The sequence below is a fragment of the Callorhinchus milii genome, unplaced genomic scaffold, assembly GCF_018977255.1.
Source record: "Callorhinchus milii isolate IMCB2004 unplaced genomic scaffold, IMCB_Cmil_1.0 Scaffold10, whole genome shotgun sequence".
NCBI classification, from domain to species: Eukaryota; Metazoa; Chordata; class Chondrichthyes; order Chimaeriformes; family Callorhinchidae; genus Callorhinchus; species Callorhinchus milii.
The window spans coordinates 4386191-4407730 of record NW_024704751.1 but is presented as its reverse complement, the minus strand read 5'-3'; the positions used below and the strand labels follow the sequence as shown (position 1 = coordinate 4407730).

Here is a 21540-nt window from a genome sequence, read left to right as displayed (position 1 = left end):
GGGGTCCCTCTTTGCAATGTTCAATTCCTTCCCTTTACTGTTTCGCCGCCACTCACCCCCACCCCCCCCCCCCCCCCCCCCCCCGGGGCTCGATGCCGAACGATCTGTTGCTACTTTAATGATAGTAAATAATAATATAGTAAATAATAATAATAATAAGGGGGCGGCCAATTGCGCAAACAGCCGTGGATCGAGCGAGTAAATTATTATTATTATTATTATGATGATGATGGAGGGAAAGCAATCCACCAATCTATTTTGACAGAGAGACACATATACACACACACACAGAGGGGAGAATGTGTGTGTGTGTGTGTGTATATGTGTGTGTGTGCATGGTTTGTCACATGGTCACTGTTGGCCCCGCCCCAGTCACGTGCCCCCCGGGCGCACACCAGCCTCACCCGCGCGCCCGCGTCACGTGACGGGAGGAGGACCGGAAGGGAGCGAGCGAGCGGGTCCTCCACCTTCCCAGGGTGCGTCTCGGCGACAATGGCCGCCACCGTGGAGGAGGAAGAGCTGGAGTTTGTGGATGAGCTGGAGGACGTGTTGCACTTGACCCCCGAGGTCCAGCTGGCCATAGAGCAGGTACAGCAGCGAGAGCGAGAGGGGAGGAAGGTGGCGGGGGGGGAGAGGACGGCGGGGGGCAGCGCGGATACAGGGGGTGAATGGTCTGGGTGAGAGTTTGGGGCCCAGAGACTGTTGTTGTTTATAAACAAGCTCATTGTGAGCTGCAACACCCTCCCCCTCCCCCCCCCCCCCCCCCCTCCTCCAGGGGCCTCCCCGTGTAGACCCGACCCGACCCGAGCTCAGCACAGAGATGAGAGCTATCCCTTGCACCTGGCCCCCCCCAAAGCACACAGTCACTACGCTCCGCCGTCAATCGGAGCCCGTGCGTTTTTTCACACACGGCGCCTTCATCGCGTCTTCGAGGCGTCTCAAAGCGCTTCACAGGATCCGCCCTAAGGTGTAGTGACTGTCTGTTTTGTGGGATGTAACCTTACAGTAGATTCTGTGAAGCGCCATGAGACGGCTCAACGACGTGATCAAGTTCCATATCAAATGCGAGGATTATTATTATTTATGTGATACAGACCTCCTCTATAAAACGTGGCGACTTGGCTATTTGTACCCGAATGTCTGCATCATTTACTCTGCCCACTGGACTGCTCTCCTTTTCATGGGATGTTGATGGGAGCACTTGCTCCGAAAGACTGAAAATACGGTGCAGAGGCCAGCAGCGACATTTGTTGCCAAGACCTTGTGTGTCCATCAGGCTCGGTTGGTAGCAACTGGTTCCAACTCTCACATCTGAGTCTGAAGGGTATAGGTTTAAGCCCCACGTCGGGATTTCTAAGCGCTCCAAGCAGCTATCCCTTGTGAAGGTTGCTATCTACATGAAAGTTGTTGTTGAACTCACATAGCCGAGGCTGACGCTCCAGTACAATGCTTGGAGAGCACTGCATTGTTGGAGGTGCTGGCCTTTGTATGAGACATTAAACCCAAACCTATCTGCTGGTTCAGGTGGACACTAAAGATCCCATGGGTCTATTTGAAAAACTATCTTAACAATCCCTTAGGTAAAAATGATTATTCGCTTCATGGGACATTGTTGTAGGCAAAATTTGCTGCCGCGATCACAGTCACTACACTTTACATACAATTCTTCAAAGTGCTTTGAAATGTTTTGATGATGTGGAGGTTCTATATCAAATGCAAGATTTATGATAAGACTGAAACTAATTACTCCCAATTTTTACTTTTGGCACACTAAGTAATGCTTGCATTTGATATAGCACCTTTCATGTTGGGAGGACGTCTCAAAGCACTTCCCAGGATTTAATTAAAGTATATTTTAGGTGACTGTGTATTTGTAGGCAAACAATAACTGCCCATGTAATTAAATAGTAGTCATTGGTAAGAAGAGAATACATTGGAAGTGCAGAAATCTTTCACTAGAATTACACATGCTGTAAAAACAGACCATTCAATCCAACTAGTCCATGCTGTTGTTTATATTCCACATGAGCTCCTAATAATAATAATAATCCTTGCATTTGATATAGTGCCTTATCACTTCTTTGAGGCATCCCAAAGCACTTCACAGAATATATTGTAAAGTGAATTGACTATATTTGTGGGCGAAACTCGGCAGCCAATTGAGCACAACAGTGTCCCACAAACAGTTGTGGATTGAAGTGACCAATTTTTTTTTGAAGAAATTATTACCCCTGGAAAGGCGATCCACCAATCAACTAACAACCGGGTTCCTACATACTGCTTAATTCTCTCTCCTATACCTCTTTTCCTGTCGCCATTACATGCAGATTAGATCACTTCTGTGGTTGAATAGTGATCAAATTAAAGGTTTGATAAATGATTCAAATTATATTCCCCAGGTGTTTCCCTGCCAGGACCCATTGGACAGGGCTGATTTTAATGCTGTGGAATATATCAACACACTCTTCCCGACGGAACAGGTAGGACCACTCAGGCAGTGAGTGATGTATGGTTTCTGTGTAAAATTCTTCCAATTGGGAGCTTATCTTATAATCTTCTAAAACTTATTTTATAATCTTGACATCTCTTCATTCAATGTAGCCTTAACGGGGTAAGATGGGAGGTGTGGGGAGAAAAAGAGAAAAGGGAATAAAATAGAATTTTGTTCCCCCCAAATTCCCATGAAAATTCCAATTTTGCAGCCTGGTAATGTTGCAATTTTTTGCTTGCCTGTATGGCATTCTGCCTTCGAACCAGGCTTGCCTAGAATGGATGATTGTCATTATTGGCAAATCCTTGGCATTATTTCCAACGTCTCTGATGTGCCAGTGAGTATTTGCAAATTGCTGGCATATTTTGGAGGAGGGTATTGGGACTATTCTGACATTACGCTTGTGTTCACTGAATATGTCGATTACATGTGGTATGACTGAAAAGTACTAGTCACAAAATGCAGAACTAAACTTGGAGTGGTCCTAGCCAATCTCTTCACATTAATTCAGTAAAGCCCTGTTGAAATATGAATGTGCAGTTTAATTTAATTTAAGTATAATTTAATTTAAGTATAGACTGTTTTACTGATATTGCTTATGTTTGTTTTAGCTGCATTGAACCTCGGTGATTGAAAGCATTTCCCCATGTGTCAAGTACATGTTTCCATATATCAGCTAAGAAACTAAGCAGTTATTGAGCTTTTTTTTAAGCTAGTGGTGAGGCTATATTGACCACATGTAGAGTGATCTGAATCAGTACAATTAGTTGAAATGTGAATTCAGGATGAAGGCATTACCTCTTTGCTAGTAAGATTGATGTTTATTATCAGCACACTACTAGGAATCGCTGAACGTATGGCTGTTATTTATCACACAGTTTAACCTTGCACAATATTCCTTCTTCTCACCCACTTTTCTTTTCCCCAACCTAGTCTTTGGCCAACATAGACGAAGTTGTGAACAAGATCAGACTAAAGATAAGGTGAGTGGAATACCTTGTTAACCTCACTTTGCTGATGGTGAGGATTCTACAGTACTACATTACCATTCACTCACATGTGTCAGCTGCCTCCTCCTTTTAAATGTGTTAATGAAAGTGAAAGATTTCCTCCCATTAATTAAGCATAGTTGAAGAGGAAGGTTTTCGGGTGGGACTTAAAAGGGGAGAGAGGGGGCAAGGCGGAGGGATTGAGGATTTCAGGGTGTAGTGTCTGAGACCATGACTTCCGATGGTGGAGCAGAGGATGTGAGGGACAAGCAGGAGGCTGTTGCCAGTTGAGGGGTGGCGCGGGTTGTTGGTTTGGCGAGTGAGGAGGTCGGAGAGATAGGGAGGTGCCAGAGAGTGAAGGGATTTGAATACAAGTGTGAGGATCTTGAAGTCGATTCGTTCGATGATGGGGAGCCAGTGGAGCCTGACCAGAACTGGTGAGATGTGACAAATAATCACAAGCAGTAATTTGTTTTGGTAAAATATTTCTCAGGCAAATTATTAAATTGACTCTCTGATGAGGTTTAAATCCAACTCCAGGGAAGTTCAGTAATCGGTAATTTTTGCAGTGGTAGTGCTACAGAAATATCTGTCTGGTATTAAATGTTTAAATTTAATGGAGCATGTTTAATGTGTGTGGGTGGGCGGGGGGGGTTTGGAAGTGTTGAGTGGATCCAAGATATTTGCAACAGAAATGCAAGGCATGTAATTGGAGTGGAGACTTAAAAAGAGGATGTTTGCCCACCTTCTTGGATCAGAGAAGCGTGGTGCAGTAGAGACAAAATATTTTTTGGGGGGTGAAAATTGGCGATTAGGGAGTAAATTACAATAATTGGATTTAATAAATGTGGAAGCATCTCAAAGAGCTTCACAGGGAATTTCAGTCGAGTGTCTTGACTGTATTTTGCGTTGAGTGGCTGTATTTAAAGGTAAAAGGTAAATGTGGCAGTCATTTGTACATAATAAGGTACTACATACAGCTGCGAAGTAAATAACCAATTTAGTTGGAGGATTCTTGGCCCAGGCATCAAAAACATGCACTTGTATAGCGTCTTTTTCACAGGATAGCAGCTCGCAGTGCTGAAACGCCCTTTGAACAAACCTGAGTTTCTTTTATGAAGGCGGGAAAGCTGGTGTAGTCGTTAAAGGGTTAATGGCATTAGGCGCTGGACTGGAGTGAAAGAGAACCTTTGTAACTCTGGAATTGCGAGCCTGACGGGGGGAGACTTGCTGTAGGTGCCCAGTAGGGTGCACTGTGCTTACACTTTAGGAAAGTTTGCTTTCTTCGGCACGGATAGCTGCAGTCTACCCGGCAGCAAGCAGCCAGTGGACCGTAGCTGTTTACAGTGCCTACTTTGCGGGGAATTCTACATTGCACCAAGACAGCCTGTGAATGGGCTGCGCTGTGGAGCCAGCATGTCGCAGATTAATTTTACGTTAGTTATGAACGCCCTGCGACTGTTTGCCCACAAATGTTCTGCTTGCAGAAGAGGTGATTGTGATGGTGAAAACGTGTCCCATTATAGCATTAACTCGTAGAAACCCAAGCCGTGTCCCAACGAATTTCTGCGAAAGAGTTGATGGTCGGTCTCAGAACAGTATGCTGACTGTGCACAAAATCGCCCACAAAATACTCAGTCAGTTTACTTCACAGTATATTCTGCGAGGCGCTTTGAGAAGGCTAGAAGACGTGATAACAAATGCAAAGATTATTATCAATAGAATTCTGACCTAAAATGGGTTTATTATGTATTAATTAGTAGCGTCTCACTAGCTGTTTAGAATGGTGTGACTTCACTAGTTTTCTGCCAGACTCATCGAAGATGTTCATTAACATTTTCAACCAGACCAAAATCCTGCAAGTGCTGTATAATTTTGGTTGCGCAATCTGACCGTGTTTCATAGTGGCCTAAAGCTCGCATTTTGGCATAGTTACCAACCCGAGTGGCCTGGCTTTGTGGGCATGACAACAAAGAGATATTTAAAGAGATTTACGTTAATACTGTTAGTAATGGCCTTAAGGTTAAGACCATGAGACATTCTGGGTTATAAGGATATCACATGCGCACTTGCTGTTTGGGTCAGTGAGATGTGCTTGAAAAATGCGCTGGTTATGTTTGTGCCATATTGTCGGTGTTTGGCTCGAAAGGTTTGTAAACGAGGCCAATTTCTTTCCGCACCCCAAATACCCACCACATGTGCCAAATTCCCTAATTCCCTGCTGAAGTAATTAATACTTGGGTATCCGTATGCCATGAAATAGGAGCTCGGAACGAGAAACTGGGGCACGAGTTGAAGAAAGCAGATGTTGGTTTTCCAGTGATGAAGTTACAAAAGAGTTCAGAAATTGCTTTCAGAGCCAACGCTATCAAATGATAGGTCCAGAGAACAAACATTTACCCAAGAGTGTGGATATGTTCAGTACAGTCGACATTTTGAACCACCTTATTCCCCCTCACCTCCATCTGTTTAATGAAAATTATCTTAGAGATATATCGTCTTCTTTTGGACTTTCAAGTGTTTTTCTTCATAACCTTGGATCAAATAGCAGCAGTAGCAAATAGACCTTATGTGAGTTGGCGAGTTGCTTTCGGTACGTAAATCTTCCTGAGCAGACCTGCGAGCTGTTCTGTATGTTCATTTGGAAACACTCCCAAAAGTGTAATTGCAACCACATTGAAACTGTTGGGTTGTAAACAACTTAGACACTGAGCACAATAAAAAAAATTAAAAATTAATTTTGTCAGATTATAGTTTTTTTTCAAACTGTCGAGCCAACCCTGATTTTGTTTATTTTATAACTTTAGCAGGAAAGTTCAAGATAGACTTGCTCAAGCAGCATATCCTGTATCCATGGACACATGCATTTGAGCGTACAGTATTGCGTTTCAGTGCTATGATAATCTTTGCTAAGATGCTTATGTTTTCTTCATGCTATAATCTTTCGATATAATTGTTTTAAGATTGTTTGCCACAATTTTGTTTGGGGGCAGTGGGTTGTACAAACAGGTTAGCAAACTGTACTTTCAACTTCGGCATCTGGCTTCCAGACTGCTCGAATTCAGACCGATAGAATGAAACGCTCTCTCCCTCCCTCCTCTCTCCCTCTTCATCAAGGGGACATAGATGTAGCCAGTAGCAGATCTAAAAAGAGTTTACAAGGAATTTCTTTACACAGAGAGCGACGAGAATGTGGAACTCGCTGCTGGAACCTGCGGTTGAAGCAGAAAGCATTAGGGCCTTAAAGAAGAAACTCGATGCATATGTGAGAGAGAAGGGAATAGAGGAGGATAGGAGGGGTGGAGGCTCATGTGGAGAATAAACACCGGCACGGACTAATGGGGCTGAATGGCCTGTTCTCGTACTGTACAGTCAGTGTAATTCTATGTAAAGTCCTTTCTGTGCACCAGAACAGGATTTGGAAAGTCTCAGATCTGTCCTTCCACCTCTTGTTCTATCCTTATTGTTCTCTTATTGTTTAAATATCGAGCAGGAGTGCATAGCCCCCTCCCTTACCTCCTTCAAGACCCTCCTCTTCGACCATGCCTTCGGTCACCCTCCTACCCCTACTCTCCCTGCCCTCCACCCTCCTGATCCCAATCACCAGCTCGGGTGCGGATTCCTGACTGTCGAGCTCCTGACAGTCCTGAGGTCCTCCTGATGTGAAAGGCGCTTTACAAATGTAATTAGCTGCTGTTGTGGTGGTGATGGTGGTGGTTGAAAACAACTGAGGATAGAACAAGAGGCGGAAAGACAGATTTGAGACTTTCCGAACCTCTTAATACATTCGGCATCAAATAAAACCGCGACTATTCGTGGGGTGTTGGTGTACGTGGGAATCTCTCGATGTCATTCCCAGCACGGATGGGTGAGGTAATACAGTGCTTTCAGGAGAGTGAAAGGCTCCTAATTGAGCTCGTATATCAGTGAAAGAACTCTTGGAACTGTCACCCAGGTGTGACATTTCATATTTATTGACCTGCTACNTTTTTTTTGGAAAATTGCACACTGGAGCCTACTGTTGAGCGTTATTTTTTCATTTGTGATTTAACTCTTTGCCAGCTTTTTAGTGTGTGTCTTTTTTTCCCTTGCCCTTTCTCCCTTTACCCCTTTGGCTTTCTCTCCCTCCCCACCCACCCCCACTCCCAGAGGTAGGGAGGCTGTTGTCAGTGCAGCTGTGTAACTACTGTAAAGAGGTACAAACTGGTTCTCTACTCCCATCTACTTTTTTTGCTATCCTTGTGTTGTGTATTGCAACCTTACTGTTACAGAGTTTTCTTGGTCTTTAAGCCATGTCCTGCTGGTCAGTTGCTGTGTGGGTTACACTAATGTAATTGATCGCCGAACGGATCGATTTCAAGATCCTCACGTGCATTTTCAAATCCCTTCATTCCATGGGCATCTCCCTACCTCTCCGACCTGCTTATCCCCCAATCCACTTACCTGCTGCTCTGCTCGACTGGCTCCGGCCTTCTGCATGTCCCCCGTGCTTTCAGCCACTACGCCCCGAAACTCTGGAAGACTCTTCCTCTATCTTTTTGCCTCGCCCCTTCTTTCTCCATCTTCAGGTTGTGCCTGAAGACCTTCCTACTCAACCGTGCCTACAGTCACCTCCCCCTCCCCCCAGCTTGGCATCCTGCTCTGCCACTATCAAGCACTCTGGGATGCGACTCTGTGTGAGGGGGGCTGTGTAAATGCAAGTTGTTGTTGATGTGAACTATTATTGTATTGGTGTATTTGATCTTTATGTGTGCAACATGGACAAATACAAAGGAGTGAGATTATCTGACTCACAAACTGACCTGGGTTTGGCAGCCTCGGGGTGGGTGCTGTAGGGAAAGTTGACCGAAAGCTTGGTCAAAGAGATGCATTTTGAGATGTGCCTTAAAAGAGGGGAGGGAGGAGGAAAAGGTGAAAAGGTTCAATAGGTTTCTATTTGTGCCCATGAGCAGCGTACTTCATGTTTTTGTGCTTATGTTTTGTTTATTAACAGGCGATTGGATGATGATATTCGGACGGTCGTGAGAGGAGAAACCAATGTAGGACAAGACGGACGACAGGTATGGAATTGATCAGTCTTGACCTCAAACTCAGTACAATGCTTGACGTATGTGCAAATAACGGAAAGACAGCATTATAATTAATTTAAACGCATTATGATTAATTTAAGCTCTCCAAGTCACTACCTATTTGAAGAACGCTATATAAATGGGGTTTCTGCCAGTGTCCTGGCCAGCAATGCCTTCGATACAATTGGTTAGTCACTTCATAGCTGTTTGTGGGACATTGCTGTGCGCAAATGGGTTGCTGGGTGCTGCATTCACCCACAAATCCACAGTCACTAAATTTCACAGTCAAATCCTGCGAAGCACTTTGTGACGTTTCGACCATCTGATAAGGCGCCAGATCAAATATACGAGGACAACGACGATGAAATAGGAACGTGTTTGTCAGCCAGGATGAGCAATGTCGCACGCCATTACTGGGCTTTTGTATTTCTTTATTTGAAAAAAAACTTTTATTTTAAAGGAAATGAATACCTTCCCACAGAGCCACAACAGAATAATTCACACTGAAGTGGCTGTGACAGCTGCTGCAGTGGAAATTATTCCGACAGTGGCTCCACTAGAGTTTCAGAGCAGACACTGCCAGGAACTGGCAACCCCCCAGCAAGGGGCACCACTCTCAGCCCCTTGCCTCCCTCCCAAAGTCAATTTTTACTCCCAGAAACTCTGGGCATGTTGTACCTCGGATGTCACTGTCGTGAGTCTTGGGCACCTTTCCATAGGCAATGCCAGTCCCGATAGCTTGTGCTATCCCGAGCAGTGAGTGTAAGTTGTGCAGGAAACCTGGACTGAGGGAAAACAAACGTAGAATAGATCAGTTTACCAGATTCTCTTCACACATGTTACTGCTTCCAGATGTCGGGTTCGCAAGTACAAAGTGTCCATTGTTGCATTCCCTCCGAGGTGACCATGTTATGAAGGCTTTACAGTACAGTCACAGAACTCCTGATATCAGGAACAGACTGTGATGTATTCCTTGCTCTTGGTTCCTCTTGCATCGGATACAGAAGCTCACCTATCTCGCTGTTGCTCCGGTACATGAACGGCCAAAGCGCAGGTCTGCCAATGACCTCGGCAGACGTTTTCTCTGGGTTTTGTTTTTTGGGGAGGGAGGAAACTAAAAAAAACTAATAAAGCTTTGGTAGGATTTTGCATTACATCTGGATTTTATGAATAGCATGTGGGTGTTGTTATGATTTTTTTGCTGTGCTACACAGTTTTTTTTTTTAAAAAAAGGAAGTTGAGAAACGTGTTCTCTTCCACACGTACTCTCTGTTTTTGTTCACTGCTCTTTGTTCTTTCTGTGACTGATAATGTGCCACGTACTGTCCCTGTTGAAACTCGAGCCAGGCAGGTCCCAGGGTTCTCCTGTTGCTGCCCTCGAGATGTCCACCAAGAGGTGCTACGCCGTGTGGGTTAACATCCCGCAGTGGACTCAACAAACCACGGGTGCTTTGAGGGTCTAAGATATTGAAAACACATTGTGGAAGTGTTTTGCGCTAGTTAATTTTTTTTTAATGCCCCAAAATAGATTTACAAGGATGCACATGCTTCAATTTAGCATTGCAGGTGGCAAAGCGGGAATGTTAAGATTCTGCCCAAATAACAAACATCTTAAAAAAAAGATAACCGGAAAAGGCTGGAAACCTAAAATAAAGATTTAATAACTTAAAAAAAAATTCAATATATTGGGTTGAAACACGCCACCATATGCTCATAAACTGAGCGGCAAAATGTGAATAAAGAATCGCTTTTAATTTTTCTTCTGAGGGTGGTCTGCAAAGCTGTAGGGACTCAGAAACGTTTGTGAAGTAGAACGCTGGCAAAAGGCCAGGGAATGTTTTTTTTTGTAATCTGGGGATTATTGTATTCTTGGATATGCCTGAATTATAGACTGCAGAGGAACGATTGGTTTGTCAGGGAGATTCTAAACTATGAAAGCGTGATAGACGTTTACACAACTAAAGAGACGATTCCGGAGAGGCAAATGGGAAACGCTCTGTGGGGGCAGTTGGTTCATTATTGAAACGTTTCTCCCATTGATTGATCTTCCTTTTTGAAAGCCGAGTGCTCCGATCAGAGGTTTCCTGCGACAAGCAGAGCACAGATTGCTTTCTGTAGAGGCTTCAAGCAGCTTCCCTACACAATAAGGAGTGTATTGGAACTCGACCCTCTCGCGTTATGAAGGGAGCCTCATGGGACTCTTTCATTGACGAGTAGAAGATTGAGATGAGACATAAGGTTCTTTATGTGCAGGCCAAAAATCCTCCAGTTAAGTTGGTCATTCACATCCCGGCTGTGTGTGGGACATTGCTGTGTGAAAATTGGCTCACCTACAATCGCAGGATCGCTATGCTTCGTTGCAGTTATTGTGAAGCGCTTTGAGACATTTTGATGCAATCAGTTGCAATAACAAATCAAGGATTATTATTTTGTTAATACGGTTTACTGGAATGGATAAGGGATATATGGCAAGTAGAGCCGTTTGACCTAAACTTTGAATGGAAACCGACTGGGGGGGGAAAAAAGTGTAACATTCTCAAACTGCCAGCAAGACTTGAGATTGCAAAGAATTCCCCTCTCCCACAGAGAATATATGCGTTCGGCTCCCAGTATCAAGCAGTCAATGCCAAGCTGATTAGCACCCTTGCTGAAAGAACTGAAGGAAGATCTGATTATGAACAGGATTGATGACTTTTACACACTCAGTGAAATACAATAAAACATCGATACTCTGCCGAACATCCTGGGACTCCAGGCAGAGTGCAGGGTTTTGGGCCAAAAAGCATTTAAGAATTAAGAATTTTGGGCAGCTTGCAGTGACCCGCGGGGATAAGTTATTAAGTATTAAAGAGAGTGTTGAAACCGAAATAAAGAATTAATGCATAGTTCAGACAGACAGACTGATTCCTTTCAATTTACGTAACGCCGGAGAAAGTCCCAGTGGTTATTGTCATCTGAATTGGAGTGTTGATTTTCACTGTTTTACTTATTGCATTTTACCGTGCATTTGAACTGTAATCAAGAAACAGCAAATAACATTTGAATTTTTTTTTATATTTCTAAAAAAAAAGCATGTTTTCAGGTTTGCTTTCCCCACACAAGACACTCTCACTATTGGGAGAGCCTTTTACGAAGCAAATCATTTTTACCTGTAACATCCTTTTATTGAAAACTACTAATAATATAATAATAATCGTTGCATTTGATACAGCGCCTTATCACATCTTCGAGACGTCTCAAAGCGTTTCACAGAATATACCGTAAAGTGAATTGACTGTATATTTTGTGGGCGAAACACAGCAACCATTTGCGCACAGCAGTGTCCCACAAACAGTTATGGATTGAGCAACCAATTTTTTTTAATCACTTGTTGAGTGAAAGCCGGAGCTACATTTCTTGCTTCTGTAGTATTTATTCTGTCAACCTTTTTTTGTTTGTTTTGTGCTGTATTTTTGGTGTTGCTTCTAAGAAGAACTTGTTTAATATCCCTTTTCTGTTTTGCGGTTGTTTGACCCAATTATTCATCAGCGGAGATCCTTTCTATTATGGCTTAAAGTGCCTGTTTTTTGATTAAAACAAGATCCGAAATAATACACCTCCCTGGGTGTAACGTAATCGCTCTGAGACGCTACATACGTTCAAGTTAAGAAATAATAAATAATAATACCAATAATAAATTGGTCATTTTCAATCTACGACTGTTTGTGGGACATTGCTGTGCACAATTGGCTGCCGCGTTCGCCCACAAATATACAGTCAATTCACTTTACAGTGTGTTCTGTGAAGCGCTTTGGGACGTCCTCCCGACGTGAAAAGCACTATATCAAATGCAAGGATTATTATTATTAAGTTGTTGCCATTGTTGTTATGTAGTCTGCAGGTTTGAGGAGGTGTTGTAAAAGTTAAATTGGTGATTATTCCAAATTCATCCGTTACTTGAGCTCAACACATCTTTGGTGCGTACCTCCTGGGGTAGTTGTTTAGTTACAATATGGAAAGCAGCGATTCCCTTTGTATGCAAAAACAGTCACTTCGCTGGACGGTAATTTTTCTACAAATACTTGATGACCACACTGAACGGTAACTCTGTGAAGCACTCTGATGTGAATGGACCTGTATCAAGTGAAGGGATGGTTATTTTTATTCCAATGTCTCGGGAAGCATTTTCAGACTATTGGGGTGATTTGCACTCTTTTTTAAAAAAAATAGCAAAGTCTTTATTATTCAACAAAGGTAAACTGTCTTAAGGTCTGTGGGCTGAAATTCTGGTCGGCAATAAAGGCAGAGAATAATGCAAAATATTGGGTTGGGGTGAGTGGGAGAAAGGAAAAAGAGAGGCAATGGGGAAAGTAAGTTATGAGCCACTAGGTCTAAATTTGACAGACTGGAACCGTAAACTATTAATGACATTTTCTTTGAAGTTGAGGCATGACTGACTCGGAAACCTCCGAGAGTAACGTCCACCTTTTTGAGTTTGGTCTATCGCAGATAGTGTTTTTGTTAGGAATAAGAACCAGATGGTGATGGGTTTGCATGCAGAATGTTTGCTGTTAATGCCATTACTGTGGAATGGAGATGTGGAAATTACAGGTTAAAGGTGAAGTGAAGTTCAGCTAGTTCCTCAGGAAACTCTCAGGTGGACAAATTCACATCGCAGTGATTATTAGGAAGTGAAATGCAACATTTAAAACTTCTCTCTTTATTTGTTTTACCTTGTTTTTGTAAAACACTCTTGGTGTTTGAGTCTGTTAATTCGTCCTTGTTGACCTCCATGTTATTCCAGTTTTATGGTGGGGGAAGGATACACGAGTTGCTATGTGAAGTGCGTACAATGCATACGCTAAAATTCTGCAATAAATCTGTGCAAAATTAGACTTGCCATCGATATGGAGAGATGACAAAGTGCGCAAATCCCTGTACAGAAGAGCATTGTGGCGATTCCCTGTAGATTTGCCATGCCGGAGAACAATAGAAGCTGATTTTTTGCAGGAAAATCCATGGGAGAGAGAGGAAATCCTTCCCTGAAACTGATTGATGTTTCTTCAAGCTTTGGACTTTGGAGGACCTGAGCTTTTGACATTATTGCCTACATAGCACCCCCATTGGTGACGTTGCAGAACTACAGGCTATAAATACTGTGTTTGGGGTAAAAAAAACTATTTGGGTCCAGATTTCCGCGATTTATGTCTCATTTTAAAACGTGCGGAATTTGGAAAATTGTGCTCAGTCTTACTATGAAGTCAGTTTTCTGAAGTTGTTAAAAAAAGTTATAGAAAAATGGCTTCACAATTACTGCTTCCCAGTACACAGTCACCATACTTTACAAAACAAACCCTGAAGCCCTTTGAGAGTTTTTTGACGATGCGATGAAAGCGCTACATCGAGTGCAAGGATTATTATTAATTAATAAGACCTCGCGTAAGAATTTGCCAAATTCTTCTCAAATGCTTCATAAATAAAACAAGTCTAAATCTGTGAGCATCTACACGAACAAGAGCACTAGAGGAGTTTTATTTATACAGTCAAGGGCTAAATAAAAGTGGGATTTGAATAAACCTCAAAATCAAGGATGGATGTAAACTTAATTTTATTAGCTTAACTGTTTCCTCTAGCTTGCTCTGCTATTAGTTTATGGCAGCTTCTTATTTTTCTAATTCCATTTATGCCTTTCCTAGAGCGCTCTGCGACACTACCCTGCCTGAGGGGCGCGACATAAATGCAAGTTGTTGTTGTTTTCTAACATCCTTTACTTCCCTGGTATCTATCTTTCTTCTTAAATACCCGAGTTGATTATGCTGTTATGGCCTTCTGAGGCAGTGTATTTTTTTTAACCGCCTTAATTCCAATTTCAAGATTACGTTCCCCAGTGGTGGATTCCTCTGGAAGTGAGAGTTGTTCCCTTGTCGGTTCCCTGTATCATCTTGAAGACTTCTGTCAGATCACCTTCCTAGTTCTAGGCAATATAGCCTGGTCGTATCCAACCTCTCAGAGCTCAGTCTCTTTTTATATTGCTTTCTGCGCCTGCAGATGAGCATTTAATGACTTACAACCATAAAATCTAGTGTTTACCTATCCTCCTTAGTGCTTTATAATAGTTTAGTGATAGGGTGTGGTAGTTTACCCTGATTTGTGCTTACTTTCATCCACAAGAGACAGTCACTCCACTTTACAGTATGTCCTATGAAGCGCTTTGAGACGTCGTCTTGACGTGAAAGCCTCTGTACTAAACGTAAGGATTATTATTATTATTATACTTGACAACAACAAAATGACACTTATAGAGCGCCTTTCACGTCGGGAGGACGTCCCAAAGCGTTGAACAGTCAGGTGTCGGGGCCCGAGCATGGAGGAGGGGTGAGGAAAAGCGGAGAGGTGGGAGGGAGACCAAAGGCACGGTCGAAGAGAAGGGTCAATGGCAGAATGGCGGCATGAGGTGCAATGATGCCCTTCTCTTTTAAAGTACATAAGTACATACAGCAATAAAAACGTATCGAAAAAATACAGAGCAGAGATTGTTCACAACTCCATCAATAAAATCCTGTGAGGACCCATTGCAGAAGAGATGAGTTCCTGCCCTGCTCGGACACTGGAGTGTTTTTGTATTGACTGGCGCTGTAACAATGTGTGCACTTCTTATCTGTTGAAAATAAAATCTTCTTGCTCACTTATCAATTCGCAGCTTTAATCAAAACCAAACATACACGTGCCACATATTCAGCATGTGGCGAAATCTCAACTCGAAAAGGGTTTGATCTGTTGCATTTTTTAAAAGATATTTTTATCTTTGTTTCATTATTTTAAGGGATGAATCCATGGGTTTTGACTCTTTCCAAAGACAATAGCTATGGCCAATGCAAATCAAATTGTACTGTCTCTACTGAACCTGATCCTCCGAATATCCTCATATTGGCTTTTATTTTCCAGTGCTGGTTCCAATCCATAAATTAGGATAACTGGGAAGGGGTCTGTTTTTGTAGTACAAAGTTACTGAAATTTCATTTTGATTTATATCTCTGGAATCTCTTGCAGTTTGTAAAGAGGATGGCTAGCGGTTCGAAGTGAACTCTTTTTGCTTTTATCGTTTGTTTTTGAGGGAGGGGTGGGGGTTGGGGTGGAAGACAAGGCGAAGCAAAGGGGAAAAAAGTGAAACGTGTATTTTTCCGAGTTGTGTTGAGAGCGGCTCTTCAGGACAAGAAACTGGCCAAAGCTCTGTGATCCGTAAAACAATTAGTGGACAGAGGACCAAAAGTGCTGTCAGTGGGTGAGTCCATCTGGTGCCTTGAGGTACAATGGCTTGAATTTGAGGAGAATAAGCTGATATTGTATTCAATCTTCAGGATCAGTGTCTAACAGCAGCATTGGAGTTTGAGCTGTGGAGAGAGAGATTCAGATAGATCAAATGTGCCCTTTGTGGAAGGAAGTTATACATTAATAAACTTTGCATTTGATATGGTGCCTTATCACGTCTTCGAGATGTCACAAAGCGCTTCATAGAATATACGGTAAAGTGAATTGACTGTATATTTGTGGGCGAATTGTGGGGCATCCAATTGCGCACAGCAGCGTCCCGCAAACAGCCGTGGATTGAGTGACCAAATTATTATTATTATTTATTTAAAATTTTGAGGGGTTGGTTGGTTGGTGAAAGAGAGAGAGCTCTTGGGTGGAAAAGTTGAAATGGAATGGGGGGGTGGGGGGGAACGGAAGAAGGGAGGCACAAATTGGAGGTTTAATGTTGCCGCACAAAAGGGAATCTTGGTCATTTAGTGTGATTCCTTCCCTGGAAAATGTGATGTTTTTAATGGCGAGCTCTTTGTAATTTGGCTGCCCGACCACTCAATGCTGGAAATGCCTTCCAAGCTGCAGACTGGCAAGTATGTGGCTTGAAGGAATGCAGGAAATTCAGGGCTTTCAGAATCAGTAGGTCAAGAAGTACGTACCAGGGAAGGTTGTTTAATAGGGCATCAAAGAAAATATCCATTTGTGTCCCATTATTTCTTTTTCTGTGTGTGTGTTATAATATATATATTAAAACAAATGCATTTGAGTTCAGCAATGCCCAAATGCACACCAACCTTAAAACAGGAAGGACTGCTTTATTTTCCTGCTGCAGTCCGTCTGAATCTAGCAGTCAGACATTCTTAGATGTTGGTTATGGCTTTGTGGCTGTCTCACTCCTTTATCTTGAGAATGTGGAAAATCCCACTCAATGGAATGCATTTCCTGCGCACACAGAGCAGGCTGGTTCGTTGGTACAGTATTACATTGCTCCTTAAGTCATTTTCCACACGGCGTAATGAGCCCTCTCTTTTCTCAGCTATAATTGAAGATCGAGGACTGCGTTTTGAAGTATGTCTATCGCAACGAGTTTTCTTTCTTAAAAAAAATAATAATAATAATCCTTGCATTTGATACAGCGCGAGGATTATTATTCCCTCACACCTTCGAGACGTCTCAAAGCGCTTCACAATATATATTGTAAAGTGAATTCACTGTATATTTTTTGGGCAAAACACGGCAGCCAATTGCACACAGCAGCATCCCACGAAAAGACGTGGACTGAGTGACCAAATTCTTATTCGTCTTTATTTTTTTCAAGGGATTATTACCCCTGGAAAAGCAATCTGCCGATCGACTAACAACCGGGTTCCTACTTACTGCTAGGTAAACAGGCATGTGGAGTAAGGAAACTTGCCCAACGTTTCGCCCTGCCCGGGAATCAAACCTAGGTCCTCTCGCTTGCGAGGCGAGTGCTCTAACCACTGAGCTACAGGACTATCTTTGGAAGTCCACTTGCCTTTAAAAAAACGTGAACAATTTTGGCATTCTTTTTAAAAAAAGTTACAATTTTAAGTGCAAGAGGAATTTTCAAACCTCAATTGTTTTTCCGCAGCAAAAAGAAACGGTGGTGGTTTTTAAGTGATTGAAAAGAGTTTTTGTACTGATGTTCATTTTTTTTAAAATGTTTCCCTCTGTCACTTTCGTAGATGCAAAAATGTTACGAGCTGCAACGAGATGGGTTGCTCCTAAATTCTTTAATACAGAGAAAGAGCAATTGCTAACCAACATTGAACAGAAACCCATGTATTTTCAATGAAAGCACCTTATATTCTGACGAGCTGTATGCTTGTGGGCTTTTTAAAGTATTTGCACAGCTTTCCTTAGTCAGCATTCTTTCTGCACCTGTGGTGGCTGTATAGCCCCAAGGGATGGGCAGTATTTTTTATGGAGCTGAACAGCCCTGGTTTCAATTCTAATTGCAGAGGATTAGGTCTGTGAGGATTTGTTTTTCTTGTACAGCCTGAGGATCTCATCCCCTGCAGTTTGGTTTCCGATCATTTCATGTGAAGCCCACGTTTCCCTCGATCCAGCTTTCTGATAAAAAGCTACGCTGTCTTAGTATCTTTGGGATCCCACGGTTTAGGTAATTTCCACTCGTTTCTGGGATGGGTCGAGGATTTCATTAAAAACTGGACGTTTTTACACTGAGCCCAGATGAGTCTGAGCGGTACCGAGTTGTATTTGACGATCGCAACACTTGCTTTTGTTCGGAAAAGGATGCAGGTTCCCTGCTCCCACAGACACACACACTTGCTGCATATCTGAACGTCTATTTTCGGAGTATAGATTCCGGCCGAAAGTTTACCCAAGGTTTACCCCTCTTTAATTTTCTCTGTGTTCCCCATCTTTCTCCCCTTGCTTCTCCCCTGCTCAGCCTCTGACCGCGTCATTGCAAAGCGCTGTGAGGCGCTCTCCTATGTGATGCTTACTCAGTGCCAAAACACAAGAGCATTGCCTGGCAGTTGATCTGCTTCATGGAACAGAATGTGGCTGCGTGCATCTCGGAATTTCCAGAGGCAATTAATCGATCTTAAAATACCGTGCTGGTGTATCAAGCGAGTAGATGTTAGAGCTGTGATGCAGATAGTGCAGCCTTGATGCCTGTAGATTGCCAGTGCCTTAGAGTTTTCTCCTGGTAAATAGTACATACATTTCCACCACAAGCCAATAGAATGGGAAAGGATCCAAAAGTATGTCCTCCGGGCTAATTATTTAATGTTAAAGAACATTTCTGCACTGACATGATGATATCTCCTGTAATGATACTGGCAGGGAAATCAAAATCACTGCCATCTGCTCTGCATTGGGAGAATGCATTATTAGGGAATATTAATCAAATTCCCTTCGATTCATGTGGAGACTAAAATTACTCGTACAAATCTGCGAAGGGATTCCAGCAAGTCTGCAGGGTCATTTCTCAAGTTATGGAACCCTCCAGATATGTGAATGAACTGCTGTTAGGAAGACAGCAAGGGAAGGTTTTCGGGGAGGAATTTTTTTGGGGGAAGTACCTTGCTGTCGGGGCTAAGGAATGCTCGTTTAGTTCTCACACAGTAGGGTTTGCTGAGCAGGAGCCTTTTTCAAGTCATTAAGGAGATGTAAGTTTCATGAGGGAAAACTTTTCTGTTGGCACTGTTAAATGGTACGGAAAATCAATAGGGTTTAATTTTTTTTGAAAGCATCTGTTCATTCAAGCAGGAGACTTAAACTAGGTAATTGACGGTAAATTGGTTAACTTACATGACTCAACAGCTAGGAGACTAATTACATGGCTTTTAATGAAATGCCATGGGGGGGTGGGGGGGCAAGAGGGAGGGAGGAGAGAGAAGAACTCCTTTCCTAAACCTCCTCCCCCTCCAGCAACATCCTTCTTTAAGGCCCCAGTGATTTCCTGTAGATTTACTTCTCAAACGACAATTTGGCCTTGTGGAACACATTGACGAGATGACCTCATTACACAGCCCCCGTGGGCACACACCACTAGGGATGATGGTGATTCCCCAGTCGAGCTTCAGATCTGCCCGATTTCCTTCACAGCCTCAAACATAGCCTTTGGAGGTCTCAGAAGACATCATGCTTCATTCCTCATAGCATCAATGTTTTGATCAACCGACCATTCAATTTAACTCTTGTTGACCGGTCAGCGCAGTGGGCTTTGCTTTGCGTTTCATGTATAATCAGTAGTTGCCTATCAGAGTACAGTGAATACGGCTTCAGATCACAAGCTTGTCATTTTCTCTGGAATCCTTCAATAAACAGCCACATGTCTGAAGTGGTTAAGCGTTTGAGACACAACAGTGTTCCTTATTGTTTGAGTGGCAGCCATCTGGGTTTGAGGTCTTGTGAATATGTTAAATTCCACAGCCAGCTGGCTTTTGCTGTTGACATTCCTGATCACTGTTCAAAAAGTGCAAGTTGAGTACACTTGAGAGCCTACAATAATCCGCTTTTTACTTTGTAGGAAATGAGTTTTTAATTTCATCAGTATGTTTGGTACTGCCTAATCCATTCAGCCAATGAGGCTGGCACTTAAAATTGGTTATGGCCCATGAGCTACATAGATAATGAGTAACAATAATAAATACAGGATCCTCTCACTGGAAAATAACATTGTAAAACGAAATGCGAATCATTTGCAAGTGATATGAGTGTGTTTGCGATTGGAATAATTATGGGCAACAGGGACTTATGTAGGTTTAATGTATGAAACTGAATGAGGAGCAGGAAAGGCAAGAGGAGATTTTCCACACTGGGAATCAGTGGAAGTCAAATGTGGGTTTGTGGATGGACCTTGTTTAGACTGCATGCTTTCCAGTGATCTAAGTTTCAACTTCAGTTGTTTTTAGAAGGATTGGGCTCAACCAACTTGCTGGGTTGTAGACAGTATCGGAAACAGGACTGTCAGTGATTAGGTCCCTACCACAAAAATGTAAACATCAAATGAAAATGATTGCAGTTAATTAATAACAGTCGAGCCAGCAGATTTTTTTTAGCTCGTCAGGCAGGTACTCTAACCACCCGATTGCTGGATTTCATTTGCAAAATTCATATTTCGAAAGTGAGCTTGGATTTGACCTGGCTTGTACCATGCACCAAACACACCTTGGAGTTCTTGGTATTATTTTTTTTATTGGATTATATTTAGAATTCCAATGCCCCTTAAAATGCAAATATCAACGTTAAACTTTCTCAGATCGCGTTGAGCACCCGCAGTACTTTGGGGGTTCCCTGGCAATCAAGGTAACTTCACCAATTGTTAGGGTAGGGTATGGATCTATGGCACCAAGCACCTGGCCTAAGTAACGATGCTTCATCTTTATGGCTACACAATGAATGTTGATGAGTTTATTCTGGAGGACATCACTCTGTTGAGACCTCTGTTGATTTTGACATGCACTTTCTGACAGGGGTTACTTGATAGATATCAGGTAGGGTATCCCTGGCTTTCATTTCTCACCCAAGACCAATACTTCTTTCCTGGTTTAAGTCTGTACTGTTTGGGGGTGGTGACTTTAAAGCTTGAGCCACTCAGGCAGAGTGCGATTGAAACTTTCACGAGAGAATTAGGGCTTGGCCATTAAACCACTGACAGTAGATGTGACCATTGCACAATGTGATTGAGCGCACCAGTTGCTGGATAAATTACTAATGTGTGTCATTCATTGACGTTGATATACTGTAGTTAGATCAAAGGGCATTACTGCAAGGTGTAGGCGGGATGGGGGGGGAGAGACGGAGGTCGGGAGGTGGGACAAATTTAATTTTACCTATAATGTTGAGTTACTGTTCTTGCTGCTTATTGCTGTGAGATGGCTTTAAGCTAAGCCAAGAACTTCAATGGAGTGGGAGGCATAAATTTGTTCTTGGGCTGCTATTATCCACCTTTTTCATTGAGTGGTGTCAACTTGGCCTTGGACTTCACTTGTAATTAACATTTAAGGTTTGTTTAGCATTGGAGTGCCAGAAAGCACTGCCACAGAACTGTGTGCTGGAGGATTTTAATGGGCAAACACTCCATTTTCTGCATTCCTTCACACCAGTAATGGTCTTAACAAATGCTTTTCTTGTGTCAGCCAAACACAACTATGATTCTTAAATAAGTCTTGTAAACTACAAGAAGTTAAAGGGACGAATTACAGAAATTCCTTCT

The 21540-nt window shown here is 42.7% G+C and overlaps 1 protein-coding gene across 1 annotated transcript in view; it reads left to right on the top strand.

Moving 5' to 3' along the window:
• The first annotated feature begins 477 nt into the window (after positions 1-477).
• vps53 (VPS53 subunit of GARP complex) overlaps positions 478-21540 on the top strand; it is a 103791-nt gene continuing 82728 nt past the window's right edge. Inside the window, exons 1-4 of the mRNA XM_007900733.2 lie at positions 478-588; positions 2400-2480; positions 3425-3474; positions 8474-8540. Coding sequence (XP_007898924.1) covers positions 493-588; positions 2400-2480; positions 3425-3474; positions 8474-8540 — 294 coding nt within the window. The 5' untranslated portion in view covers positions 478-492. The remainder of the gene's footprint in view (positions 589-2399; positions 2481-3424; positions 3475-8473; positions 8541-21540) is intronic.